General features: G+C 53.7%; 2 protein-coding genes across 3 annotated transcripts; one reads left to right on the forward strand and one right to left on the reverse strand.

Annotated features, from left to right (window-relative positions):
• Window positions 1-473: 473 nt before the first annotated feature.
• Window positions 474-17468, reverse strand: RETREG3 (reticulophagy regulator family member 3). Of its 2 annotated transcripts, none has more exons than XM_067541379.1 (9): window positions 17281-17468; window positions 11544-11650; window positions 9161-9191; window positions 7214-7340; window positions 6290-6374; window positions 5723-5860; window positions 5113-5192; window positions 4380-4512; window positions 474-3324 (listed from the first exon to the last, which is right to left on the reverse strand). In XM_067541379.1, the coding sequence occupies exons 1-9, from the start codon at window positions 17466-17468 to the stop codon at window positions 2873-2875; spliced, it is 1341 nt and encodes a 446-aa protein (XP_067397480.1). In that variant the 3' UTR covers window positions 474-2872. The 2 variants fall into 2 exon arrangements, with proteins under 2 accessions (XP_067397480.1, XP_067397478.1); XM_067541377.1 differs by lacking the exon at window positions 17281-17468 and adding an exon at window positions 16887-17172.
• On the forward strand, window positions 17365-27507 carry TUBG1 (tubulin gamma 1). The gene is made up of 11 exons (XM_067541376.1): window positions 17365-17500; window positions 17793-17905; window positions 18701-18868; window positions 19159-19227; window positions 20707-20786; window positions 21388-21514; window positions 22023-22109; window positions 22443-22592; window positions 24416-24568; window positions 25073-25234; window positions 26048-27507. The coding sequence occupies exons 1-11, from the start codon at window positions 17452-17454 to the stop codon at window positions 26243-26245; spliced, it is 1356 nt and encodes a 451-aa protein (XP_067397477.1). The 5' UTR covers window positions 17365-17451; the 3' UTR covers window positions 26246-27507.
• Window positions 27508-27617: the final 110 nt, after the last annotated feature.

Consider the following 27617-nt stretch of genomic DNA (forward strand, 5'->3'; position numbering starts at 1 on the left):
CAGTTAAACAGGGATATTTCAGAGACCCCCACCACCATAGATTTATATTTACTTGTTTTACCCTGGTTTGAGACAACTAATCTAGACAGTTGTCCAATAAAGCCAGCTGAGTTTAGAGCACTTCCATTGACTTGGGGAGCTGCCCAGCTTGTTTTCAAGTTTGGGTCACCAGAACGTCTGAGTAATTTTACAGCATGGTACTAATACCACTGGGGTGTGTAAAAGGCTGATTTCATACAAGGTTTGTTCTTCCTCCCAGCAGAATAGAGGAAACAGTAGGAAAAAGGCAAGGTATCACAGAAGAGTTAAATACTTTTTCCAGGTTTTAAAAAAAAAAGTCAGCTTGTCAAGTTGTACCTGAAGTTTGAGCCTCTGGTGCTGCGAGTCACTTGTGCAATAGCAGTACAGTTTGGCACAGTGAGAATCCATTTTCTTCAAACAACCTGCAAGACATTAAGTCTTATGACAAGTCACAACAGCGTTAGCACATTGTTCATATCGGGCATTCGTTCCACAAAAGGAGGATACAGCGGTTTGCAGCCAGGCTTTACTAAGGCCATGCAGGCCTTGGCTCTTGCTGTGCTTGGTTTCCGAATCTAGTTTTCGACATTGTAAGAGGCAGCTACTCTTCCCTGTACCACAGGCCTCCCATCACCTGTTCTGACCCCTTCCTACCCCCAAAGTGAGACGGACATGTCCACCAGGACAGGCGGAGAGCTGCTCTCTACACCCTTGGTGCAAAGCAGTTCCAGTAATGTGGTAGTTTCCTGCAATAAGCTGCTCTTATGCTAAAGAATTATTCCTAGAAATTCCCTTACTAGTAAGAATTTCACTAGACACCATCAGAGCCTTGTGGGTGAGCAGAAGGACTATGCTAAGTAGATTTTAGTATCTATTCCCCATTTAATGGTTTCAAACAATTTAAAGTGCTAGTTAGTGGCTCATTTAGTTATTGCCCCAGTAAGATGTGTTAATGTAGCCTGCAAGCCAAGGGAAATGGCCATTTACTGACCAGAAAGCTGTAGGCAGTGCCAGGAGACTTCTGAGAAGGCAGCCTATACAAAGCATGTTCTGTAGTCATATTCATGGTACCAGAATAATCCCAAGCACACTGGATACCACAGCACTGAGGCAGGCGTGTTGTCAGAGGCAGCTAGAAGCCTGTCTGAGAGTAGGTGAAGGGCTCGTCTAGAGGCTGCATGGATTCCTTTCTAAGCTCAGTGAACAAGAACTTTGTATTTGTAATGAGTAATTTTGAGACTATAAAAACTAAGTACTTACAGTGTCCAAATTAGCCCCGTTAAGGATTTGGGGTTGGATCTATTGCTATATTGTTTCCAATGCCAATGTAGGCTCATGTCCCCTTTGGTTATTATGGGGTGCCCATTGCTGCACCATAGCTAAGGTTGATTTTTATCCTAGCAGGCTGTTTTGATACTAGTTATGGATAAAACCACCACAGTTTTTTTCTTCTTATTCATAACCTAGGAAAGTCACCTAACTCCTGAATTTAAATCCAGTACCAACCTATGTCCATTTTATAGCTGAGATTTCTATATGGCCATGTCTACATTCAGCCTAACTGTGACCTGAAAGTGCACAAATAAAATTAATGCTTGAACAAAAGAATTTTCCTGAAGAGATCAATTGTTTGCTGCACAAGTATAATTGGTGTAAATGTCTATGGCTGAGACAAGCATTGGGAAACTTAGTGGCTGGGATAGGGGCTGGATGGCTCAGGCTGGTCAGTTTACAGAGCCTCTCCCCTTCAGGTTGCTGGCTCAAGTCTAGAAGTGACTAAAAATAGTTACCATCTCCCAATTGTTTGTTGGCTTATGTGACATGAGCTGGTGGCCTCTGGTCAATTCCTAGTGGACAGGCATCCTCACTGCACAATGCTGCCTCAGAACAGGCAGTGTCACAGAGGCCAAGAACCAAATGGGCCATGCAAACCAAATCCCCTTCAGCCCCTTTAGGCAGTCCCTCCATAGCAGCTAGAAAGTTCCATGCCAGGGCAGGGTGTGGCCTATGGTATTGTTATTGCCCAGGCTGTAGCTGCTCTAGAGTAAAAGGGGAAAAATTTGCTGTGCAGAGGATCAATCCAGCTCTAAGCCCACTAAATTTAGAAAGGCCATGCGACCGCAGCTGCTCCCCGAAGGGCTGGAGCTTGCACAGTAGATGTCTTATTACCATGGTGTCTTTTACACACTAGCATCACTGGAAACTTGAATTTGGATGAGATAGAAACGAATTCTGTCACTACTTGCGGGGATACTGCTTTTGCCGTTACATCAGTGATACATAGGAAGTGATCACAAGGTTGGTTGTTCTACCCAAGACAGCTGGATACTGCTGACTAAGGAGGGAGAAGTCTCAGTTTTTTTGTGCGTGACTTGGTAGCAGGGAATTTTTTCTTTTTTTAGTTAAAATAGCAGTAATGCAGGTTTTAAGAGGAAACCAGTCCCGTTCACTGCGAGACTGGGCTGCTGCAAGAACGTTCCTAACGGACACTGAAGTCAGTCCACCCAGGGGGCAGATAGCTGCAGACATTCACAGCAGTTATTGTTTCAAGTGATCAAGTTTTGTTTGGGGCAAGGAGCATACAGCAGATGATCAGAATGATGTGTGGGTGCTCCTGGGACTACCACATCAAAAGCCCCTGCCCTGTGAATTACCAAAGTATGGTTTATTTTAAACTCCAAGCCTGCCCTACAAATTCACGTCACAGTGATGTACCCAGCCAGGACTGGTTGTCATGCTACTTGTACCCACAGGAAACAATTTAGATTACTGTACAATGCTTTTTCTTCGGAAGATTCCCTTCCGCTACTCATGACAGAAAAAAAACCAATAGGGAAGGTGGTGTGATTGCTTATTGGCCTCGTAAGCCAGCAGGATCCAGCTGAATCAGTTCCGACTGATCCAACAGTTCAAAGTCATCCCCTTCTGCATCAGTGTCCAAGTCAGAGCTGGAGGTTCTAAGATAGGTTTTTGTGCCTCTCTGGGGATTGTCACTGCATCCAGGGCCTGGCTGAGAGGCTCCTGACAAGGCTAATTCTATCATGCCCCTGGTGACAAATCCAGCTAAGTTATTTGTAAGATTGTGTGCAGATGGCAGTGCCCCAAATAGGAGCTCAGGGACAGCTTCTTCTTGGCCATGCGGACGACGCAGACCTTCCATGCCTTGCGAGCGGTAAGCAAGGCTTGGAATCCCAATGCTGGTGTCATCTTCATCATCTATTCCAGTCACCTCTGGATTTATGGACGGGAAGTCAGGGAGATCCCTGGCAAAAGATTCTTCAGGGTCACTGTGACCATCAAGATCTAGAAGGGAAAAAGAAACAGCTGTAAGCTTATAGCCTGTGCCGGCCAAACCCATCAGGCAAGTGCCACTGACAGCGACATGCTAATCCTCTGCAGAGCTCAGCCATCATTCTGCTCCCCAACACACCATCTGCTTGCCTCTGACCAAGCGACAGTGTCGCTCTCTTTTGACAGGCATGACAGACAGTAACAGCTGCTTGGTTCATCTCCCAGCTCTTGTCCAGGAGAGTGAGGGTACTGCAGGGGATGGCTAGTGCTGAGAGAGAGCACAGCCTCCCAGATCTCTTCCGCACTCAGTCAGTCGAGGGTGCGCAGGTGTGGAACCCACCAAGATCAAGGGCTCATCTATAGCAGTAAATGCACTGCTTTCACTGGAGCTGTATATTTTGAACGGATTTAACTGAACTGGGACAAACCCCTGTGTTGACAGTCATCTCAGTTTAAACCAGGCTTACTTCAGCTGATCTCAAGTTAATTAGGAACTGATTAAGGCAAACCAGAGTAAACATTGACACAGGGGTTTGCATGGATTTAACTGGCTTGGTTTAAAATGACACTGTTAGTTAAACCGGTGCAACTTTTCCCTACTGAAAAGGCTCAGATCATCTGTGGGCCTACCTTGGCAGACACTTTCTAGTTAGACCATCCTGCAGAAGGCCTGGCCTGACAGCTTACATTCCCTCTTTCAGTAGCTATAAACAGAACACAAGTATTCTTTAAAGCAGAGAATTAGCTGCCTCCGTTCACTAATGGCGTGTGAATAGGAAACATGCTAAACCCATCACTTTGTGCCAGGATCAGTTTGTGCTGCTCTTCTAAAGCACTCAGTGCCATATCTAGACACTGCATGTGGACTACAGATGGAAACTGGATCTGTTCAGACAGGACAGGGAGCTCTTCATTCTGTTGCAGCTAGCAGGTGAACATTAGACACCATAGCTCAAATCTCAGGAGTGCACCTGGTCTGTTTTCCTCATTTCCCTCCTTACCATCCACCACACTAAAGTGTATCGAGTGGAGTCCCTTTGCCTTTAGGAGACTTCCTTCTCACTCACCTTCAGATCCTTCAGTCAGTGGAGTCTGTCCCCTTGATAGGTTAAATGTCCCATTCTCAGTGTAGGAAACTTCAGCATCTGAATGCTCAGAGTCGGAGATAGTGAGTTCCTTAGCAACTACAGCATCATCCAGCTACGAAGCAGGGAAGAAAATACAGTTAAAAGAAGATCAGCCCTAATGGCTAGGATTGTTTCTGTGCTCCAAGCTAGAAAGGGTCTGATGGCCCAGCATGACATGCTCCCACATGGAAGGGGAATTCACATGAGACTTGCTTGGCGCTTTGCTACCCCGGAGCTAGGAGCACTGGGGCATTAGTCCTACGGTGTTGGAAGAGGAGCGGGTGGGGGATGCTGGCTCCACAATACCCCGATTCAGAAGCAGCATCTGGCTTTGGACAGGATTCATAACAGGGGTGTGGAAAGGTAGAAGATATACCTTTGGGAGTTGGGTTCTTCGGACTGGGAAGGAAGGTGTCAGTTCAAGCTTTTAAGATACACAAACAAGATGTGGGTTTAATTAAGTGGGCTGAGAACTGCAGACAAACCAATCTCTGATCACACGAAGACTTGACAGTGTCCAAAAGCCTGCAGTCAGACTCTGCCAAGATGTTCCTCTCCACCTGATACCCTAGGTTTGGGGCCAGAGAGCATTCCAAGGCTGCTGAGCAAGACACACAATGGCCATCAATGCATTGGAGGCTTTCTTGCTTGATTTTGAAATTTGCCTGATTACCTTGGGACAGAATGCAGCAAGTTCTTCTTCACTGTCACTCCCAGCATCAGCAGGGTCCTGGTTCAGCGCTCGCTGACGCACTGCCATGGGTCAGAGCAGAAATCTCCCATTATTGAAGGGGCAGAAGAGGCAACGTTTAAGCAAAACACTGGGCTGAGCAGAAAATCACTTCAAATTTAAACCAAGGGGTGTCAATCTATCACAGACCAAAGAGCTTGTTGTGCTAACAGTGGGCTCTGTAGTTTCTGGTTTGGGCTGCTCTAGATCTAATGCCAAGATGGAACATGCTCAGCAGCAGCGTGACGCTGGAGAGATGCTACAGACAAACCAGCTTTTCAATAAGCAGCGCGTTGTGTCGCTGCGTTCCATGGCTGAGAAAGGGGGAAAGGCTTAGAGCCGTTGTGAATTTGTACCAAGCTCTCATCTGAAGCAGAGACCCACTGGAGTTGCAGAACTTCGTCTCTGTGGAGGGGTTGGGAATATCTGAGAAGAGGAATCAAATGGCAATTGCTGTCAGATCCCAAGACTGGGGATTCATTTCAGCAACTGTTGCAGATTTCAAGGGCCAGCTGTTGATCCTGCTAGCTTCAGATACACTTTGGAGACTTACATTGCTTCTCTCGCTGCTTTGACATCATGTAGCCTCGTACACTGAAATCCAGCCGCTGCAGAGCTGGCTCCAGCTTCATGTACATGCGCTGCCCCAGTCTATGGTACACGGCGAGGGGCCATAGCAGGATGAAGAGCACTGAGGTAAAGGGGGAGGCTGGTTAGAAACTTGCCCGTGCTACTTAACAGATCTGTCAATCAAGTGTTTTGGGATGCAGCATAAAGATATAGCACAGGTAAATATGGAGTCTTGTATGCACACAAGCCAACGCGTCCGGAATTCAGCACAGAGCAGGACAGTGTAGATCTGGGCTGAATCACTAGAACTAACATACCAGAGCATTGCCTGACCGACCTGCCCATTGTCCAGTTAGCCCCAGACATGCTCTGCCCAGTCCAGCACTGTAACCGGCTCGCACAGGAGCTACTGCATTCCAAGGGGAATTTTATATTGTACTTTTCAGAATTTTAGCCATTCATATCAGCTGCACCTTTCAGTCTGAGTTAGTAAGACTGCCCCACCCCTCTGTTCACCATCTCTCGTTTGGGTGAGGAATATTGTACTTACACATAAGGTATGAGAGCAAGAGTCCAGGAATGTACCGTCCCAGAACCGCCAAGAAAGTAAAGACTCCACATACTAAAAGGCAAAACTGGAGGCATAGGAGAAAGCATGAGTTTCCATAGCATTAAAATAACCAAGTCAGGTGACTTCAGTTGGTGTAACTAGATTGTTTTCTACAGTGTTCCAGGCAATAAAGTGACAGATCAAATATCAGCAACACTGTTCCAATACTCCCGTCTTCTTCGGTGATATTCCATTATAATAGGTACCAAAACAGTCTCATTTTAAGAGTCTGTCTATCATCCCTAGACACCATGGCAGTGTAACGGGAACTTAAGTTACTGCTCAGTGCTCTATGTAGGGTAGGAGTCTACAACATCTGTGCGGCCAAGCAGCGAGAAGGTTGTGGGATGATGGTCCCCTCCCCAAAGGAGGGTATAGCAGCATGCTTCATGAGGCTGTGATCACAGTAATAAGCGTCTAAGTATTCAGACTCTTTATACTACCCCTACAGGCACAGGTATCGCTATGTCAACACTGGTTCTCTTTTCTATAGGACTTGAGGAAAAAAGATTCTCATACCACTTCCTCCTGCTTTGATTTTATGTTATTAAAAGCCAGACTCTTGGAGAGAACTGTGACATTAACAGCAGACACTACAGACAAACAGCCACAGAAGGAACACTACATTTACAGCTAAAGAAAACAAAATGAAATCAACATGCAAAGGTGCCGCTTCCCCACCCCGCTCGCTTGCTTGTATGTTCTATCCCTTTCCATCCCCCTTTTTCAGATTGGGAGCAGGGAACAGCTTATGTTTGGAATGCATGTACTCCATTCGGGATGCTCCTGCAATACACATAATGACTGCTTGCATCAAAGATTAAATGCCAAGTGTTTAGTTTGCCTAAGAACATGTGCTCTTACCTTGCCAGGATTTTGCCTTTTGAAAACGAAGAGATTCCTTAAGAAGGTGGCCCCAGTAACCCATCCATCAGCTAAATGGTGACACAGCTCTGGCACACTCAGCAACTGAGGGTGAACATAGCCCCAGCTACAAAGAAGGCAGAATAATTAGTGAGCAGATGTCTACTGAGCCACGTGGTGTTACTAAAATGACCTTGAGTAACACAGCACTCATCATTTCAAAAGCATTGTTTCAGGACCACTTTCTTCCCCCTCTGCCAGCTGCCCAAAGTCTGGAAGACCAGACGTAGCATTTGGAAAAATCAAATAGCTAGTCCCATATGCCATTCAATATGTAGCCCATTTTTCTTTAAAGGACAGACAGCTAATAATTAGCTACCCAAGTACGTCAATTCGAATGCAAGAGCTTTGAAGTTGTCGGATGTCAAAAGCAGCTGGCAGGCCTCATGCTGTGCTAACTCTGAGAGCAACCATGTGCGTCCCTGCTAGGGTACAGCAGGATTTTGGTGATCACTAACACAGCTTAGAATGAGTTGCAGTGAAATGGAGGGAAGTCCTGCTTGAAGTTTCATCCATTAGTTCAGCTCAGAATGAATCGGGGGATTTCGCTAGGCCATTAGTGTTATGGCTTGGTCTCTTGACCCAGTGTTTACATCACCCCCACTGTAAGAATTCAGTGCCAGGTTTCCAAGGAGCCCCGTGACCTAGTTAGTGGAAATTCATGGTCATTTTTGAGAGGCTACTTTTGGCAGCTTCTGCTGGTGTTCATTAGCCCTACGTCACGTGGTATCTGTGCCTGCGGCAGAGAGCTTCCTCCTGCGCGTGGGTCACTTGCCAGAGATGGGCTGTTTATTAGGTGCTTTTCTAACATTTGAGGAGTTTTACAGTGTAACTTTTGAAAGACTCATTTGGCTACTTAGTGCAAGTGACCAACAGAGCAGACAACAAAAGCTAACAGACAGCTAAGGGGGGGGATATGACAGAGATTTATAATATCATGACTGATGTGGAGAAAGTGAATAAGGAAGTGTTGTTTACTCCTTCATATAACAGAAGAAACTAGAGGCCACCTGATAAAATTAATAGGCAGCAGGTTTAAAACAAACAAAAGGAAGTACTTCTTCGCACAACACACTGTCAACCTGTGGAACTCCTTGCTAGTGGATATTGTGAAGGCCAAAAGTATAACTGAGTTAAAAGAAGAATTAGATAAGTTTATGAAAGATATATCCATCAATGGCTATTAGCCAAGATGCTCAGGGATGCAATCGATGCTCTGGGTGCCTCTAAATCTCTGACTGCCAGAAGCTGGGACTTGACCACTGGGGATGGATCAAAATTGACCTGTTCTATTCATTCCCTCCAAGACATCAGGCACTGGCCACTGTCGGAAGACAGGATACTGAAGTAGATGAACCATTGGTCTGACCCAGTGTGGCCTCTCTTATGTAAGCTGTGCCCGGAGAGAGGAAAGTTCTGTTATGGAGGACAACCCCGCAGGAGAGTTCTAGTTGGTCATTAATGCCGCACTCTGGCTCTCACTAACCACCAGGAGAAGCCTGCAGTGCATCCAGCTTTGGTCACAGGAGTTTGACAAGTTTCTCATTTCAAGGAGGGTTATTCTGTCACACTTGCAAGGAAGCTCTCAGTGCACTATAAAGGCACTACCGAAAACTTCTTTAATGTAGAGAGAACTTTACAACGCTGACATGAACATTATCCCCATTTTACACAAGAGGCTGTGTAGGCAGGGAGAGGTTAAGTGATTTTCCCAAGGTCACTACAAAAGCTCGTGGCAGAAGCAGAACAGAACCCCTCCAAGACTCCCTCTGAAACTGAGCAGACATGACAAGCATGCGCAAAAAGTGAGTATGTTTTGTCATCATAACACAAAATACCAAGAGAGCAGCAAACCAGAAAAGGAGGGATTGAATTAGTGTTCCATACCTCTCGTTGTCTAACTCGTCAGGTCTTGCCACTAAAATATTAAGAACAGACACTGAATTAGTTGCAAAGAATTTTGCAGTGAGAATGCTTAGCCAATGGGAGTTTAAGTAAAACCTGTATGAGGTTAGGAAACAGCCAGTGTGACAGCAAAAGGTAATTAACCAAAAATCTGTTGCTCTGCATCATATTCTGATAGGACAGCCTGAGACAGCCCTCCCCTCTGCACCACAACAGCTACCATTAGAGACATCGAGTGGACAGCTATTCTCTGCGAGCCGCTAATAGCACATTTTATTCTTAACCACAAGCAAGAACTACCAGTCTTGTTTCAGCATGCAGCCTACACACCCCTCACTGCGCTGGCTGTGCTCAGGAATGCACAATTTGCTCGTTATTAGGAGACATCCAGGACACCCTTCACTTCCTGACTGGGGCTTGGTAAGGGACAGGCTAGCCTAGATTCCTGGCAGAACTCTAGGCTACTGAGGGACTTGACTATCCAACCCTCAAGATAAGTAGAACAGCTCTAGGAGCACACAGCTACCACAAGTCTGCCTAGCTTCCAAAGGAAGTTGAAGCCAGGAATCACTGCCAGCTTCTATGCCTCAGCTTGTCTCGTCTCTTGGAAAACATTAACAATGCTTACTACACGACGTGGACTAGCTAGCCAGCGAGTTACCCCTTCGGAGCACGCACATCACACAACGGATTGGTTTTGAAGTGGTCAGCGGGAAGTGCATCAGATCTTATCACAGGTTCAAGGCAAAGATGGCTGAGTTCTAGCTAGAGAGGTGATTTACTAAACAAGTAGGTATTCAAGTAACTGACAGCCCTTGAAGATTACTCCCCTTTCAGAATGTCCATGTTGAGGCTTGTTGTTAGCATTCCCGCCCATCCTTTGGGCTCTGGCCTGCTGCTTTCTGTCTGCGAAATAAGAACCAAGGGAAAGGGTGGGGGAGTCCTAACAGCAGGTCTCTGACAATCACCATTTATTACCTTTTGAAAACTTGGAAAATTTCCAGTGTACTCAAATGAGAAAACTAATTCAGTCCTATTCCACAAGCTCTGATTTCTTAAATTGGAAGCTCTCTGGGGCAGAGACTTGTCTTCTACACAGTCAATCCATTGTGGGCACTACTGTATATAAAATAGCCTCAAGGGGATTCTTCTAGGTGCCTAGGAAAATCACTGGGATTCACAAACTGTTAGGCTCCCTATATAATGAATGGGGAGAGATAGGCGCATTACAATGGGCTTCATAGAAACCAGAACACTGAGGTTCCTCACCTAGGCTAGCCAAGGGGAAGAACCAAGCTGAGGGGTGTGTGCTAAGCCCTGCCACTTAGATAGAGGCACCTCTCTCTGCAGGGATTCTCAGCTGCAAACACACTCGCTTGGCACTAGGCACCTACGCAGCTTGTGCCAGGACAGGACGACAGCCTCCTACATAGCTTCTAGCCCAGTGATTAGCGCACTCAAACTGGGGCTCCTCCCACATCCCCGATTAGTCCCCCCTCCACCTGAGCGGGAGAAGGGATTTGAACTGGGATCTGCCACCTCTCAGGTGAGTGCCATAAACCCCTGGGCTACAGGATACTCTGATGTGGGACTACCTCACTGTGCAAAGATCATTTTAAAAAGTCATGGGGCCAGAGAGCGAGCACAAGTGTACACAAGAGCACGCAGACCTGAGAATGCCCCCAAAGCCTAGTGGTTAGAGCGCTCACCCAGGATCCAGCCCTCCTGTTCCAATGACTTTTTACATGATTTATTCACAGTGGAAATCTTCAGTAGGAGAGAGCGAGCCCAGCGGTTACAGCACTCACCTGAAAGGTGGGAGATCCCTGTCCAAATTCCCCTCCACCTGTGGGGGAGAGAGAACCTGAACCAGGGGCTCTCTCACATTGCAGCTGAGTAGCCTAACCACTGGGCTAGAAGTTATGAGGGAAGCCCCCCACCCCAGCAGCTACTTTGTGCAGGTTCACATTTGTGGCCCTCTCTGAAGCAGTTTACCGAATTGGGCCCCACGACCTCTCCCCGGTTCAGGCGTTGCCCTGGGCTGAGGTGTTCACATGTCAGACATGAGGCTGCAGTGCACATGCTCAGGGGCATACCATGGGCACCTAGAGAACTTTCATTGCAAAAGCTTAGGTGCCGAGCGAGTTTGGACACGTGGAGGGTTGGCAGCAGGTCTGCAGGGGTTTTGTGAATCCCAGAGGGGCCCGATGCTGGGATTTATCTGCCTGAGTCCGTTTGTGAATGCAGCCCTTCATGACTCTGTCCAAGCCGTGTTTAAAACCAAACTGTGCAGAGAGAGAGCGTACTTGGGGGGTTGAGAAACAGGTGTCATCTTCAGGGGCCAGCTCAAACTGCTGTATCTTACCTTTAATTTCAGGCCAGATTTTATTCTTCCATTGATCTAAACAAACTATTATTATCAGGCCAAATGCAACCAAGAACACCAGGCGAAGGGAAGTCAGTGCCAAAAAACTAAAAAAAGAAGCAGAAAAAGAAAGTCAGGACATGGGTCTGTTTCTACTGTTATACAAGGCCTCTCAAACTAGCCCCCCTATTTCAATGCAATGACCAACTGGGTTGGGTGAAGAAAGAAAATAGCTCATTCAGTCTTTGGGGGCAGCAGACACCTAGAATAAAAACTGGTGTCAGATCTAATGGAACTGGATATTCCTGTTACCCATGTGCTAGGAGTTTATCCTGTTTCATTTCTAAAAATAATTTTACATTTTCTTTACAAACACCAGTTTTATCTTGTTCTCTTGAATGTGCAGGGCATACAGCATAACCTGACAGAGGGCAGCGCACTGCCCGAGGGAGGCAGGCTGAGAGGGGTGACATTTGCACTACTGCACTCGGTTGTCAGCGTTGCCAAAAGCCACATTAACATCAAAGATGCCTGGCTTTATGCACGACCCAGAATCTGACAGGTGCCTCCAATTCTGAGTCAGGCTTCAAACTGATTTTTTAATTAAGCAGGAAATAGGAGATGCAAAACAGTTTTATTCCTGATTGTTCCTGAATGTCATTCATTGCATTTCAGACTAACCAGCCTGCCTGGTAGGAGTTATGTCATGGAGGAACCAAAGACAAACCAGTCCTCCACTCACCTAGCCGGGCTATAAGGAGTGGTTGTTTTTATACCAAGTTACCTCTAGAATCCTAAAGAAATGTTTCGTGTTTGTTCAGGGTTTCCGTGCCAAGGCCTCAGTTTACAGCTAGTCTGATGGCGGCCATCAGTGGTCCCAAGTCACACACTGTCACCCTCCTCCCCACTTTCTAGTTTAAAAGGTAGTTACTGTCGTTTTGAGTATTGACGTTTTTTCTGCTTGCAGAGGGGGCCCCTCCCTGAGTCTCCTATTCCCTACACAGAAAGCTCAATGTAATGGTGCTCCTCAGCTGGAACTGTTGGCTGCTAAGGCTCTAAAAAAAGTAATCAACCCTTTGACACCAGTACCCCTAATTCTCATCCTCCTCAGCTGTTGAAATAGCTCACAAACTCAGTGCCTGGCTAGTCTTCTCAGCTTCCCCTCAGGCTATTAACTAAACCAGTCAAAGGGTAACTGACGGACTCTGCAGGGATTATTGTTTAATTATGACAATAGTAAGGTTCAGTACCAAGGCTATTTAATCACAGTCATCCGGACTGTTCAGGACATGAGTGTGTCTAGCACAAAGCACCAGCTGGTAGGGTCAAGTAAGTGAGGGGTCCCATGGAGGGAATACAAATAGCATGGTCACAGCATGGTACAATGCCCGTTAGAGTTTAAAATCCAAACCAAAACAAGCACACATTCCAGTAGTTTAAGAAACTAAAGAATTAAACCATCTATACATTCAAGAAAGGTTAAAAAGACTGGGACTGTTCAGCTTAGAAAAGTGACAACTTGGGGGGCGGGGGGGATATGACAGAGGGCTATAAAATCATGTATGCCGTGGAGAACGTGAATCAAGAAATGTTATTAACGCCTTCGCATAATTCAAGGACCAGGAGGTCACCCAATGAAATTAATAGGCAGCAGACTTAAAACAAACATAAGGAAGTACTTCTTCACACAATGCAGTCAGCCTTTGGAACTCATCACCAAGGGATGTTGTGAAGGCCAAAAGCATAACTGGGTTAAAAAAAGAATCAGATAAGTTTGTGGAGGATAGGTCCATCAAATTAGGGATGCAACCCCATTCTGTGTCCCCATAAAGTTCTGACTGCCAGCAGCTGGGATTGCACACCAGGGGACAGATGACTCCATAACTGCCCTCATTCTGTTCATTCCCTCTGATGCATCTGGCACTGGCGGAACACAAGAGACTGAGGTAGATGGACCATTGGTCTGACCAGCATGGCCATCCTTATGTTGTGTTCTGAGGCTCAGTTCTGCACTAGATTCTCCCACCCAAGTGTGATATCTTATAAGCTGTGAATCCAGTTTCGGTAGAAAAGCAGATCATTTAAACTCCACAGCCCCAGGTTCAAATGTTCAGCATTCAGTAAGGCAATATGAGTAAGACTGCCTTGAAATCCAGCCAGACAAATACACAGTGCAGAAAGCAAATGTACAAAAGGAAAGCACCAGAAATGGTTGAATTCTGAAGATTAGCTATATGCCCAGAATCAGACAGGGACACGACACAGCAACAAGATATAGCTATGCCACCCATGCCAAACATCAGCATGCAGGTGTTTTGTTTTTGTAACACCACACAGAAAGGTCAATTATAGCCAGCAATCATTAACGACGGCCAAGGGGGTCTACACAGCCATTTTATTAGGCATGCATGCAAACAGTTTATTCCCTCCCCAAATGATGATTTAAATTCTGAGATTATTTGCTGAATGTCCAGAGAAACAGATACCGCACAGAAGAGGTAATCTCACATAAACCTTCCTACCATGACCTGGTATTAGACAAACACCACAGTGAAGTGTTGGCTCTAAAAACAAGAGCGTTTGACCAGCCACTTATGGTTATGAAGGACTGCCTAGTAAAAGCAATTCTTCCAGTGCCTCTGGCCAGGCACAGCATCCACTGACTCGCCTCTCTAAGGTCACTTCACAATTCCCTCTCAGAGGAAATGCAGATGGAAATCACACTGGAAGAGTAAAATCAAACTAATGAGGCATGTGGCTACCACTGATGAGCACAGTGTAAGAAGCTATGAAGATAATTGCCTGCAGCTTAAATATCAGGGATGGTTTACGCTCCCTTGACACAGCCACGTTTTCTGTATAAACACTGTAATGAGGGTGTGTTCCAAGAACTCCAGCACAGTTATGGTTATGTACTGAGGAAACTTACGTTTTAGGTATTTTTATAATTTTGAACAAAACATGAAGATCAGTAGGGTCTTCTCAAGTCACAGGTTGGGAATTACTTCCCAATTACCCTCACAACCTTCCTGTCCATAACAATGAACTGCATCCACTCACTGCCACTGCCCAGCTGCTCCTTGCTTTGTCCATTTCAGTGTCCAGAGAATGACAGCGGTACCACCCAGCAGTGGCAGCTCTGAATAATGACTGTCTCCCCCTACTTAGCTCCCTGCCATACACACGACTCCCATTTAGTCCTTTGCTGGCCCCCCCCGGAGACTGATATTGCAGACTGAACTTATGAGACCACTGCAATAACCAGCCAACACAGAAGCAAGTTAAGAGATTTCAAGAGTTACTTTGGGCAACACTTCCCAGTTTTAAACCGTCACACTCAGAAAACAAGTTACCACCGCGTACTGTCAGACTGATAACTGGGTAAAGGATTGTTCAGTTCAATAAAGCCTTCTGACTGCATGACTATGTGCTCATCCTTCTACTGCTGCCAGTATAAAACTGGAGTCTAAACAGCATTGCTTTTGTAAGATTCACAGACTGAAAACTGCCAGATAATACAATCTTCTGATGAACAAATTAAACATCTGGAAGCCAAAGCTGATCAACAGGAAACCCTGTTATACAATTCCTACTTTCTGTGACATTACGTGCTAGAAAGGGCTCCGAATGTCGGTCATCCCTCTCCCTAATCCTGAGACTTCGGCAGAGCCTACTTAAGAGTGGGATCCCCATCAACAATCCTCAGGGAGTTTTAACTCACACTTACGCTACTGCATTTTACTACTTTTTGTATAACCTGAGCGTTGTTTCTTACAATGAAACTGCCAGCTGGCCATACTTTGCCATGAGAACTTTGCTTGACTTCACCTGGCGATAAAGTCATGGTTAATTTCCCATTTCTTTGTTATTTAGAAGATGTAGGACCAGGCCCAGCAGCCTAAGTTGTAGTCAATTTCGCCATGAAGGGCTGGTTCCCCACAACCCCTATGCTCAGCCCCTGGAGGGAGGCTCTTCACTTGTAATTACCCAGACAACAATCCCATTTGGTTAATTTAATAGCATTGGCTGGGACTCCCTCGGGAGCTCATCACTCTCTGGCAGCTAGAAGCAGGATGATTGATGTAGGATGTGGAAAATCCCCAGGGAGGTGAGGGAGGGGCACATGCTTAAATGCCACAAACAAATTGCAGCCATTTAACAGTGATCAGAATAAGTTTCCTGAAAGACACTTGAACATCCATTCTAGGCACCGTGCCCCGTTAAGGAAGTAGTTTGACTACCAGAAACACACACCACTGAACCAGACTAATCACACACTTGTCTTTATTAGAACAGCCTCCACGCTCACGTATTTCTACAGGAGAGAAAGCAATACACGTGATTCTTTGTGGGAGAGGAGGAAATGGCTATTTGCACGAACTAGCCTGCACAACTGCCAAAGAATCTAGACCAACACAAGGCCTGTTTACTAGTTTCATGAGAATCCATTCAGTGCCACAGATTTACCTGGCTGCTGACAGACTATTTGACACACACACATTAAGCTAAGTTTAGTTGAGACTTAGGCAGAAACCAGTAATTAGTGTTAGAAAACTTTGTGAACAGGACACTGATGCCCGAGACCTCGTCCTCACTAAACAAACTACATGCTGGGAATGGACCCGGCCTACAAAGCCCTGGGATAAAGATCTGCCATGCCGAGTGCTGCACTGGGTTTTCCCCAGCATTTAGCACAAGCATTGTGCTGCTGCCCCCTGCGGTGCACACAGCTGAAGGGTTGCACAAGAGCTCTTCTTGCAGCTACCTCAGACAACACTAAACCCCACAGGAGATGCGGGGCAGGCACCGAGAGGGAGCTCCTGCTGCACGTGTCACGGAGGCTAGCAGGACTGGTGCTGGGGAAAGGCAGACACCCCGAGCTGCCAGTTACACGCCAGCCCACTTCGGAGGGGGCTAGCGGCAGGCTGGCTATGGATAACCGCTGCAAGGGCTGCTCCGGCAGACGTGTGCGCTGCTCCGGCAGCGGCGGCGTCTCTGGGCATGTAGCGAAGGGGAACGTGGCTTCCTCCCCCAGGCTCCCATTTGCGCTGCACGGTCGGCCAGCGCCCGCCAGCTCTGCCGGGAGGGGGGGGCGGGATGGGGCACAGCTGGCTCCGGCAGCGTGACCGGACGGGGGCCGGCCAAGGCACCGACACCGACACCGACCCGCTGCTGGCTGCCCGGTGCCCACGCGACCCTCCCGGCCGGGGAGCGCGGTCCTGGAGCCGCCAGACCCTCTGAGCTCTGCCCGCCCGCCCGGCTCGGACAAGGGATCGCCCGGCCCCGGCCCCAAGGCTCGGGCCCGCCCGCCCAGTGCCCCGGGGCTCCCCCGCCCCCGCTCACCAGAAGGCGCCGTGCGCCCCCGCCCAGCCCAGCGCGCTGCGGCCCGGCCGCTCCCAGACCAGCGCCGCCTGCAGCGCGCTCAGCAGCGGCTCGTAGGGCCCGAGCCGGGCCCGCAGGGCGGCGCTCAGCGCCCGGACCCGCCGCTCCCGCTCGCCGGGGCCGCCCGCCCGGCTCCCTCCGGCCGCCGCCTCCATCGCGTCCCCCGGCGTCAGGGATCAACATCCGGCCCGCGCCGCGCCGCGCGCGACACCGCGTCAGCGGCGGGCCGGGTCAGCCCCGCCCCTCGCGGGGTTACCAACCGCCCCCACCCCGGCGCGGAGAGCGACATGGTGGGGCCCATGGGGAAAGACAGGGCGCAGCCATCTTGCTATACGGAAGAACAGCGTCTTCCTACTGCGCATGCGCGTTGTCAAGACGAAGGTCAAGGGCCGGATTGGCGGCGGTTTCCCGGAAGTGCGCTTCGCGCATGCTCAGTTCCGTTGGGCGCCGGCAGGCCGGGCGGGAGCACGGGGGGACGTGAAGGCGGCGGGTGCAGCGAGGCCGGGGCCGGGGCGCAGCGGCCGAGATGCCGCGAGAGATCATCACCCTGCAGCTGGGCCAGTGCGGCAACCAGAGTGAGGCTGGAGGCGGGGCCTGGGCGGAGGGGGGAGTGGCTTATACTAAAGGGGAAGGGCTTATACTAAAGGGGCGGGGCTTATGAGGGAGAGGGGGTGCCGTGGGGAGGGGGAAACTGAGGCACGGAGCAGGGCCTTCCTCTCCCCTCCCCTGTGACCCAGGCAGGTAGCGGCGGAGCTGGCCCCAGATGCCAGGTGTCCTGGCCCCATGGGGGGCGGGGGTCTGGTGCTGGGGCAGCGGGGGGGCTCTCCCTTCCCCCCCCCCGGCTGAGGCGGCTGGTCTCTCCTGCAGTCGGGTTCGAGTTCTGGAAGCAGCTGTGCGCCGAGCACGGCATCAGCCCCGAGGGCATCGTCGAGGAGTTCGCCACCGAGGGCACCGACCGCAAAGACGTCTTCTTCTACCAGGTCAGGCAGGTGCTCGTGCCTGGCGCGCTCTGCGCTGCACACGCAGCATGGCTCTGAACCGTCCCCGGCAGGAGCCCAGCCCTCAGCTCCAGCCCCGCCTGGGCCAGACGCCCTCTTCCTTCCCTCGGGGCTGCCTCTCCTTGAGAGTTGCAACCCCCCCACCGTCTGGTGCACGTGTCCCGTGTTCTCGCGGGCTGGAGCCAGCCTGGCTTGTGCGCTCAGCAGTAGTGAGACCCACTTATTTCAGTTCACGAAGCCCATCCCTCAGTCTGGACCCTTCCTTGTTGAGGGATCCTCTCTCCTCCCCTGAGAACAAACCCCCTCTCTAGCGGCTGCTCCTGCCGAGGACACACTGGGGAGGTTTTAGCCCCGCCCGCCCTCAGTGTGAAAGGGGCTGGCAAGTTCAATCCAGCCCCGGGCTCATCTCCTTCACTGGCATCTCAGCCGGGATCTGCGTGCTGTCCTGTCCTGCAGCCTGCTGTGCAATGGAGGGCGGGGATTCAAGAAACATTTCCTCCTGGTTACATAATTACTCCTATTGTGAGCTCTTTGTTCTGGGATACAATGCCCAGCGTGCTGGGGGCCAGGCCCATGACTGGGCTAGTAGGTCTGCTGCAGTGCAGACAATAAATATTAGTTCCTTTATCTCAGCCCCCGGGGCCGGATCCAGTAGAGGTCTGTGTTATGCCTTTCCAACCCGCGGGTGGCCCCGTCACGTTCTCTCTCATGCAGTGCGACAGTGTCAGGAATTGTGACCCTGGCATGTTCCTAGGCCCTCTTGTCCTTCCGTTACAGGCGGATGATGAACATTACATCCCCCGAGCTGTGCTGTTGGACCTTGAGCCTCGAGTGATCCATTCCATTTTGAACTCCCCGTACGCCAACCTGTACAACCCGGAAAACATCTACCTCTCCGAGCATGGCGGGGGGGCTGGGAACAACTGGGCTAGCGGCTTCTCGCAGGTAACAGGGCTGGAGCTGCCGTGTGCAACTGTATTTCAGATCCCGGGCTAGAGATTTTAATCAAGGACTCCTTGTCTCCCAGCAGACGCTGGTATGTGATTTCTGTAGCAAGTGCCAGACCATGGCAGGGACTCTTGGGAGAGAACTCGCCACCACCAGGATCTGCTGGCAGGGCTGGAAGCTTTGTCTCCCAGTTGACTTGGCTTTGCATTATGCCTGGGAAGCATCTCCTTGTGGCTGCCTCTGGGGAAAGTAAATAGACCGAAGCTTGCTTTGGTTTTATCTTGCAGGGTGAAAAAATCCACGAAGATATCTTTGACATCATAGACAGAGAGGCTGATGGGAGTGACAGCTTAGAGGTAAGTAAACGAGGAGGCCACAGATCAGATTCCCTTGTCCATTGTTTTGTGAGCCAGGCTGCTGTTTTTGGAGGGAGAGCCGCCCCCGTAAGATCTCTGCTGGTTTGTCTGCATGGAGTCGAAGTCTCTAGGGAAGCCTGGCAGGCGTGACGGTCTCTGGGGGCAGGGCACTAGGCAATAGGCATGTGGAGAGAGTTAATCCTAGAAAGGAGACTTTTCCCTTTCCTACCGCGTCCTCTCAGCCTTCCCTCAACTCCAGGCCCTCCTGAGGCAGGAAGGAGTTGTCCCTCCTGTGCGCTCCACAAATCCAGTTAAAAATAACCCGTGTCGGGCTCTTCCCAGGGGAGCTGATCAGCACTTAGCAGAGCTCACCCCGAGGAAGGGTTTGAGACATTTGGCCTTCATTTACTGTCTCGTCATTTCATCCCACTCCTGCCGCTTGTCTCCCCTAGTGTCAGCCTGAACCATTCCTCTCTCTGCTTCCAGAAGGAGAACCTGCTAGCACGGTGCCTGTGCTCTCTGCGGCCATCTTTCCAGGTTGGCCTCCACTGACACCCTCCTCCAGTTAGGGAGAGCTCTGCTGAAATGGCATCTGCCGGCTCTGCCTGGGCCTGGCGGGCTGGGCGCAGTCTGCCAGATGTTCAGTTCGGTGCCACGGGGTGGCAGCGTGCCGCTGTTTTCGAGAGGGCCTGGGCCAGCGTAGGCTGTTGTGCGCCTTGCAATCGGGTCTGACGAGCCCAGGGCAGCTGTAGCTGCATTCTTTTTCAAGCTGGTTTAAAAGGGCTTCAGCCCCTCAGCCCCCGCCTGCAGGCCTGACTGTCTGAACCTGAGATTTCTGTACCTTGGATGTGGGGGGAGGAGGGAATCTCTGTCCTTCAGCTGGTTACTCTGTGCGTCTGATACCACCTTGGCTGTCAGCAGTTTCCCCTTTACTCTGAATAGGCAGAGCCCTGGTTGTTTACATCTGGCTGCTGCATGGCAGGGGGAGAGGAAAGGTGACTGGGAAATGAGAACAGCTGGCAAGAGGACTAAGGAGCAGGTGGGGAGGGGGCTTGGGCTGTGGGGCAGGTGCAGGCTGAGGGAGCCTGAGCTCGCTTTGTTTAACTGACAAGGCCCTGGGGTGGCAGCGCCCCTTCCTGCGCCCGGCTGGCACCTGGGCCGCACTGAGCTCTGGCTGGTGGGGGGCAGGTCCGGAGCGACAGACTGTTCTCTGTTGTCAGCGGCTGCAGAGAACGAGTTCCTGCCGTGCAGACAGAAGCGGTGCAGTTGCTTGGCAGCTCTCTCTGCCTCGGGCAGAGGCAGGGACTAAGCTGGGGTGTTTTGTGAGTAACTGATCCCTCCCAGCGCTCCTTGGCACAGATCCAGAGGGAGGCAGCTGCCATCTGCCTGGCCTAGCCAGTGGGGGGCTAGCCTCTGTGCTCCATTCTGCCTGGGAAGGTTAGCCCCCCTCGAAGCTGCCTGCCTTCCCTTTGGTTCCAGGGCTTTGTGCTGTGCCACTCCATTGCTGGTGGAACAGGCTCGGGGCTGGGCTCCTATCTGCTGGAGCGACTGAATGACAGGTGAGTATTCAGCGTTAGCCCCGTCCCCCGCTGGCGGAGGCTGGCCCTGCCTGGGCGGCCTGCCAAGCGTGGAGCTGGAGAACGCTGACGCAGAGCAGGGGCCGCCGCCCCCACCCAAACACCCTCTTGTGCAATCCCTGGCGGGCTGCCCAGGGGAAGGGCCGGCTCCTGGGGTGCCCTGGGGAAGCTCTGGAATCAGAGCCATGCTCTCCTCTTGAACCACTCTTAGGGGATGGCGGCCTTCCGCAGCCTGCCCACTCTGGGCAAGGTGGGAGGCTGCAGCCAAGGTCCCTGTGCTGCCGTCCCTGCCTGTCCCAGCATGTAGCCTCAAGAAAAGGCTTCTGAGCAGCTGCTTAATCAGCCGCTGGCTGGCTCCACCTCGCCCGTGGCTTTGTCTGGCAGCTTCCCCCTGTGCTGTAAGATGCAGCGTTGCTGGGACAAATTCCTTTCCTCCCTTGGAGCAGACTTTGGCATGCCGGGCGGGTGACTCACTGCCGCCCTGAACGGTGGAGACTGAAGGGCAGCTGGGGAGAGGGATGCGCTTAGGCAGCTGGCTCCGTGACATTAACCATGTAGATGGCCGGGCGCCCTCCTCACTCAGGTATCCCAAGAAGCTGGTGCAGACCTACTCGGTCTTCCCCAACCAGGACGAGATGAGCGATGTGGTGGTCCAGCCGTACAACTCCCTGCTGACGCTCAAGAGGCTGACTCAGAATGCCGACTGTGTGGTAAGGGTCCTGCCGCTAGCCGGAACGGAGCCCGCCCCGAGCTGCCCATCGCTCTCCGTACCAGAGCCCTCGAGGCTCCAACCTGCACAGACCAACCTGAGTCAGTAACTGCCCTGAAACGCAGCCCCCTGCGAGGCGAGGGCCAGCAGCCGCAGAGCACCTCAGGGTACATGCGCTGTAGCAGGGCTGAGGGACCTGGCAAGCCCTGGCAGGCTGCACAGAGCTCCCTTTTCCCCCCACCTTGGGCTGAGAGGATGGATGTGCTGGGCCTGCGCTGTCCTGGGAGGGCTCCGGGGAGCACACGAGATGGAGGAGGAGAACTTTCCATTGACAGTGTCCGTTACGCCCCAGGAGAGAGTCAGCGCCTGGTGTCACGTGCCTGCTGGGCTGCACAGATCTCCGTGCTCTCGCCTGGGGCGCTGGCCTCAGCCAGTTGCTTGACCTGCTCTGTGGCTTGGCCACACGCCTCCACGAAGAGCTGCTCTGACGGGGCCGACTCTTTTTGTAGGTGGTCCTGGACAACACAGCCCTGAATCGGATCGCCACAGACCGGCTGCACATCCAGAACCCATCCTTCTCCCAGATCAACCAGCTGGTGAGCAGGCCCCATTGGGGCGTGGTCACTGGCGACGGAGCCTTGTGTCTTTCAGCGTGGGTCAAACCTGCCTCCATCGAGAGTTACAGGGCCTGGATCTTCCTGAGCCACTGGGCCGGGAGCCAGCAGTGAAGGCCCTCATCTGTGGGCTGGGCCTCCTCTCCTTGCTCGCTGCCCAATAACTCCACTGGGGACCGCGGGGAGGAGCTGGGCTGTTTCCCTTGCTGCACTTGTGCTTTTACTGGCTAGAGCAGGGCAGTCACAGCTGAGCTCTGGCTCCAGGGAGTCCTTCCGGTGCCCTGCGGCCTGACTGTCTCTCACCTCTCGGCACAGGTCTCCACCATCATGTCTGCCAGCACCACCACGCTCAGGTATCCCGGCTACATGAACAACGACCTGATTGGGCTGATCGCCTCGCTCATCCCAACCCCCAGGCTCCACTTCCTGATGACGGGGTACACGCCGCTCACCACCGACCAGTCGGTACGCGCCGCTTCTTCTCCCAGGGCTCCGTCCTGCCCCGGGCCTGGTGGGAGTTCCCCTGGGCCATCCCTACACGGGCTCCTGGCCACGCCCGCACGTCAGCAAACTCCTCCTTTGTGTCCCTGAACCTCCCTGCAGCTTAGCTTCTCCCTCCCTCTGTTCTTGTGTGCTAGCGTGAACCCCACCCTCCTCACTTGGCCCCTGGGCACATTGGGACCCCTGCCCCCGCTCTGCCTGGCCCCACGCCATGCTCCTGTAAATGCCTCAGGGAAGGGCATCCACTGGCAGCCCCGTCCGTCCCAGTGGGGCTATTCTCAGGCCAAGTGGTCCGGACTCCGTGGTGCCTGGCCATGCACGGATACGGATGGGAGTACCAGAGCCCGGCCCCAGAGATCCCCCATGGTGAGCACAGGCACCTACCCACTCTGCAGGTGTCATTACCCCCGAGGTCAGGTGAGCAGGACGCTTGTGCTGCCATAGGCCATTGCTTGTGCTGCGCCTGATCTGAGCCCAGCCAGAGCAGGACCCCCCTGGGCCGTAGCAAAGTGAGGCTGGGCCAGCATTCTGGGTCGGAAGATGACGCCCCTGGCCTGGCTCCACGTCACTCTTCTGCTGAGCTAACCGTGCCCTCTCTCCTCTTGTCGATGTGCATTTCCCCAGGACATTGCTCAGAGAAGCAAATCTGAAAGGCTGCAGGCTCTCAAACGGGTACCGAGTGTGGTGTGTCCTCTCCTGGCCGGGGGGGGGCGCTCTGCTGTAGCTTCTTGACCAGCCCCACTTCCAGAAGCCTGGCCAGTGGAGTGCAGAATGCCCAGCCCGGGTCGGCGGGGATGGGCCTTCACACGCCTCCCAGTGAGGCCTCGGCTCCTGGCTGTGGGGGCGAGAAGGGGGTTTGTTTTCCCAGAGCACTCAGTGGCTGAGCAGCTGGAGGCTGGCTGTTCTCATGCCTGCCGGCCTGGGAGCCAGCCTTTCCCAATGCCCCAGTGCCGCGGCATTTCGTAACAGCCCCGCCAGTGCTCCCTTCACTCACCCAGAGCAGCCCTGCCCCAGCCTAGGGCCAGGACATGGGCCCTGCCTCAGGCCTGTGCCCGAGGGATTGCAGCGGCTGAGTCACCCTTCCCAGCGGCAGCCAGCCGAGGGGCATTACGGGAATTTCAGGACCGCTGCGGCCAAGACTGGTGTGCGCAGGGTTAATCGGGCACCCTGTGGAGAAGGGGGTGGGGGAAGGGAAGCTGGCAGTGTTCCCAGCGTGGGAGCCCACCACCCCCCGCCCTGCTCCCGTGCTCATGGGGGGGCAGCAGAGGCCAGAATGCCGCAGCGTGCAGTCATTCTCCCCCCCTCCGGGACCCAGCTGTGCTTGGCCCCAGGCCCGCGCTACAGGCTGGCTGCTCCGCTCCCAGTGGGTCCCCCCCCGCACAGCACAAGGCCATGCCCCTGCGGTGCTGACGCCCTGCAAGGCGCTTCGCTGGCCAGGTCCCAGGCCTTTGCTTTCTAGCTCTGAGCTAGAATAAAGCGGACTCCTGCCGTGCCGGGAGGGGGCGGGGGGACACGTGACTGGCTCCCTAGCGCTGACTTGAAAGGGCCTAGCTCCAAGCACTCAGGCTTGGCCTCTGCTCTCCTGGGCCGGCAGGCATCGCTCTGTCCTGCATGTGGCGCCGGTCCTGTGCATGCGACTGGCCCCGTCTCACAGGGGCGTGCGGTTCTCTCGTGGTGGGCTGTACGGAGGCTGGGCCGGAGGCCACACAGCCTCCTTCCCCGTGTGTATACGCGGTTCCCCTTGGACAGGGCACAGGCCCTCCTGAGTGCCCCATGCTGGATTGCAGGTGGCCAGCGTGCGCAAAACCACCGTCCTGGACGTGATGAGAAGATTGCTGCAGCCGAAGAACGTCATGGTCTCCACCGGGCGGGACAGACAGACCAACCACTGCTACATCGCCATCCTGAACATCATCCAGGGCGAGGTGGACCCGACGCAGGTGAGGGAGCTGCGACCCTCTCCCTGCGCTGGGGGGCTCCAGAGAAAAGGGCAGCTCGTTGTGGTGCGTCCCTGGGCATCAGGCAGTCAGATGCTGCTAGGGCTGGACGTGGGCAGCAGAGGAGCAGGCCAGGCCTTGCCTTGGAGTGTGAGCGGGCAGGGCCCTGCGGGAAGCAGCTGCTGGCATAGCCAGCCAAAGGGCTAACGTTGCAGGTGCATCTGGGGCCCTCGCTGCAGGGGTGCCGCCCCTCTTCATACCCTCTGCCAGTAGGTGGTTGCTGAGCCCCTGCCCCACGAGCAGCGTGGGGACTGTGCCCCTCAGCGGGCTGCCCCCTGCCCGGTGGGCTGCACCGAGGGCCTGTCGCTTGTGCCTTGCTCAGCCTGGCTAAGCATCCGGGACAGGCCTGGAGCCCTTTGCTGCAGTGAATCTGGCCGGGGCAGGTGGCTGGGGCGAGCGTCGCTGGGTCTGTGGCCCCCCTGCCAGCTCCTGCTCTCGTCTCCCCAGGTCCACAAGAGCCTGCAGAGGATCCGGGAGCGGAAGCTGGCCAACTTCATCCCCTGGGGCCCTGCCAGCATCCAGGTGGCGCTGTCCAGGAAGTCCCCGTATCTGCCGTCTGCTCACCGGGTCAGCGGCCTCATGATGGCGAACCACACCAACATCTCTTCGGTGAGTGCCAGGCCAGGCCCCATCACTCCCCCGCCGGCTGTCAGCACCGTGCAGCGAGACGTACCTGCCGCATGCCTGACGGGGAGGGTGCTAGGGCGGGGGCTTCCACCTTCAGCCGCTCCCACGTGCCTTCCCACACGGCCAGCGCTGTCTGCAGTGGGATCCGCAGGGGAGCGGAGGGTGGGGGCTGCCTCCCGCCCCAGCCCTTCCAGAGCAGGCCGCGCTCACTGCTGCAGCCAGGAGAGGCCCCAGCCAGGTCGGAGAAGGCAGCGACTGGATGTGGGGGATGGAACCAGTTAGTCACCCTCCTGTGTTCCCTTACTCTGGGCACAGTTCCCAGCCCCCACATCCTGGCCCTGGGACCCCACCACTGGGCCCGGCACAGACGCTGCCTGCGGGGTTTGTACGGTAACCCTGTGGTGCATTTCCTTCCTCCCATGGGGCTAGGCTGCGGCTTGAGCGACAGCCTCCGTGTGGGATTAACGCCCAGGGCTGGGCGGCAGGACTCCAGGGTTCTACTTTCCAGCTCTGCCCCTGCCTCTGGGACCTTGGCAAAGTCTCCTGTCCCCTGGGCGAGCATGAAGCCCTCTGCTGAAAGCAGCTGGGGGGTCACAGCCTGGCTGCGGAGGAACCCCACAAGCAGAGTTTTTGGGAGAGTCTGGAAACAGCCAGTAGTGCTGGTCTGAGCCCTTGGCCTAGTGCCTTGGCAGGGCTGGGACGGGCCGGGGTAGCCGTGGCCACAGGGACGCCCGGGGACCATTCACGCGTGGGCTGGGCCATGCCCCGTACTCACGGCGGCTTGGGCTGGCGCAGCTGTTCGAGCGGACGTGCCGGCAGTATGACAAGCTGCGCAAGAGAGAGGCCTTCCTGGAGCAGTTCCGCAAGGAGGATATCTTCAAGGACAACTTCGACGAGCTGGACAACTCCCGGGAGATCGTGCAGCAGCTGATCGACGAGTACCACGCGGCCACGCGCCCCGACTACATCTCGTGGGGCACGCAGGAGCAGTGAGCGCCTGGAGGCTGCTGCTGGGCCTGGCCCACTTTCCCTGTCACTTCAGGGGCCGGGAGCTACCGTGCCCCCGTTTAGTATCCTCATGGTTTCTGCTGACCCCAGCCCCCGTGTGTCTCCTCTAGCCCCACGGGAGGGACAGAGTGGGGCTCGCTGACAGCAGCGCTGCACCCCACGAGTCACCCCGTTGTGGGGCAGAGCCTGTAGGCCCCTGCTCACAGCAGGACACCAGCCCCAGTGCTGGGGGCTCCCTTTCCTCTGCCGTGCACCTGCCCTGGGAGTGGGGGCAGTGGCTCACCCCACATGTGGGGGAGTAGGAATGCTGGGCCCCAAGCGCTCCCCTTCGGGGGGAGGGCGAGAACCACACGCCACAGCCTGGAGAGGGCCAGGGGCTAAGAGCCCCTCCAGGGGACTGGGGGGCAGGGGCAGGTGTGGGACCTGGCTGAGCTAAGCCGGACCCCTCAGCTACCCCTGGTCCTTGGCACGGGCATGCAGCCTTGTTCTGTGTGTGCCGGGCAGCGGGCGCGGGGGGAGGGGCTGTATCTATTTTTGTAGATCATTGTGTGTCAATAAAGGCTGTTGCTGCACTGAACCTGGTCTGGGGCCTGGAGGGGGTGACCACAGCCCCACCCCCCCAGCTAGTACTGCCAGGGCCACCACGCTGGGGTGACGGACGGGGGGGCCTGCGAAACCAGCTTCCCCCTAACTGCCTAGGGGAGGCCAGCCCTGTGCTTCCCCCAGCCCCTCCCAGGCCTGCTGCGGGGGGCCCCCACTGACTCGGGGGGGCGGAGCTCAGCCCTCCTCTGGGTCAAAGGGCTTCCCCCTGAGCATGGGGAGTCTAACCCTGCTTTGCTCCTGGGGGCCAGGGCACAGAGCTGGGGCCAGCTGCACTGGGTGAAGGGCAGTGTGGGCAGACCAGAGCTGGGCCTCGCTGAGTACGGGGGGAGGGCAGAGGGGGGCCGCTGGCTTTGGCCTTGGACTGACAGACCCAAGCCCCCTGGGACCATCTAGCCCGAGCCCCTGGATAACGCAGGGGCAGCCCTGCCCCCCCAGGCCTTTCAACTAGAGCCCGTCTTTCCAACTGCGTCAGGGTGGATTTAAAACTTCCCCTGCCGGAGAATCCACCCCCCCCTCGGCGAGCGTCCCAAGGGCTAACTGCGCTCACGGCCCGAGTCCCAGTCTGGACTGGTCTCGCCCACCTCCAGCCATGGGCGCGGGAGCCCTTCCTCTGCAGATGGCTGAGCCGCTCAGCCAGTGCGTGTTCCCCACGCAGCGTCTTGCAGCCTGGGCTCAGCTCCCCCGTAAGCTCTCGCTGGGGCGGCTGGCGGCAGGCAGCCTCCTGCCCAATCGCTCGTTGGCATAGCTCGGCTCT

Source organism: Emydura macquarii, unplaced genomic scaffold (assembly GCF_026122565.2).
Source record: "Emydura macquarii macquarii isolate MOO-44397 ecotype Brisbane River unplaced genomic scaffold, CSIRO-AGI_Emac_v2 contig_629, whole genome shotgun sequence".
NCBI lineage: Eukaryota > Metazoa > Chordata > Testudines > Chelidae > Emydura > Emydura macquarii.